Raw genomic sequence first — 1,079 nt, 5'->3', positions numbered from 1 at the left:
TGCTTGTCACACTGACGGGTCACCGTGTGGCACAGTTCTGTTACAGTCACGCGTCAATGTCTCGCTGACGTGTCACTGTGTGGCGCCGTACTGTTAGAGCCAGGCACCACTGTCAGGCTGACTATCTCCATTAGGGTTCCCAATGATGACCGAAGCTATTCTGGGAGATTTTTTTTTCAAACATGTCATTTTTGTAAAATATCCCATTAAAATCTCCCGGCCCGTTTACAATAGTCACCGGGAGATGGATGCCGATTCCGGGAGGCTCACTCCAGGCCAGTCCTGGAGCGTTGGCAACCCTGCCTCCGTGCGGCCCCCAGCCGTTATGGCCACGCGCCCGCGCCTCACTCCTGTCCCAGGAGCGGGGATGGGAGACGGCGGAGGCGCTAGTGGATGGGGGCACTGCCGGCCGGAAGTACGCTGGCCTCGGCGTCGCGCTCCGGCTCGCGCTGGCCTCTCGCCCGCCTCGATCGCGCCTCACACGCGTTCCCGCCAAAACGGGACAGCGGAGACGCTGGGGGGAGGGGAGGAGCAACGGCTTCCTGCGCGAGCGCGCCGTCTCCCCGTCCCCATGGCAACAGGCCCCGCCCTCCCCTGTGGGAAGGGCTTCGCTTCCGGCCGGCGGCTGCGCGGAGTCGGCGCAAGCCCAGTGGGGACTGGCGTGGGCGCCTGATGCCGGCAGCTCCTCACGCGGGCGGGGTGAGTGCTGGCAGACGGGGGCTCCCGGCCCCCTTCGCGCCTTGGGGGGGGCGCTTCCCCGGCGGGGTGCGAGCCCCTCCCGCCTCCTCCGCTGGGGAGCGCGAGCCGGCTGCTCACTGGAGGGGTTGGGTGAGAGGCTCTGCCCCCCCCCGCATTGCCCCCGGGGCTGGGTCGGTTCTGTGCCCCTCCCCCACGGGGAGCGCTGGGTGGGCCCCGCGCGCGGCCCCTCCCCTGCGTGGCGATAGGGGGAGGCACCGGCCACGCCCCCTCCGGCCAGTGCGGGCCCACCAGTGGGGCTGGGCCCCCCCGTGAGGTTCCGTGCCTGGCGCCGGCGCCCTCGGCAGCAGCCGTTAACGTCCCTAGTGTAGACACAGCCCCTG

The 1,079-nt window shown here is 69.2% G+C and overlaps 1 protein-coding gene across 2 annotated transcripts in view; it reads left to right on the top strand.

The window, feature by feature from the left end:
- Positions 1 to 634: 634 nt before the first annotated feature.
- TMEM209 (transmembrane protein 209) overlaps positions 635 to 1,079 on the top strand; it is a 22,688-nt gene continuing 22,243 nt past the window's right edge. For both annotated transcript variants that reach the window (XM_026648584.2, XM_026648582.2), the window contains exon 1: positions 635 to 699. In XM_026648584.2, coding sequence (XP_026504369.1) covers positions 673 to 699 — 27 coding nt within the window. In that variant the 5' untranslated portion in view covers positions 635 to 672. The remainder of the gene's footprint in view (positions 700 to 1,079) is intronic.

This window comes from Terrapene carolina, unplaced genomic scaffold (assembly GCF_002925995.2).
Source record: "Terrapene carolina triunguis isolate 2854851 unplaced genomic scaffold, T_m_triunguis-2.0 Scaffold68, whole genome shotgun sequence".
NCBI classification, from domain to species: domain Eukaryota; kingdom Metazoa; phylum Chordata; order Testudines; family Emydidae; genus Terrapene; species Terrapene triunguis.
The sequence above is the reverse complement of the archived record's forward strand: the minus strand, read 5'-3'. Positions and strand labels throughout refer to the sequence as shown.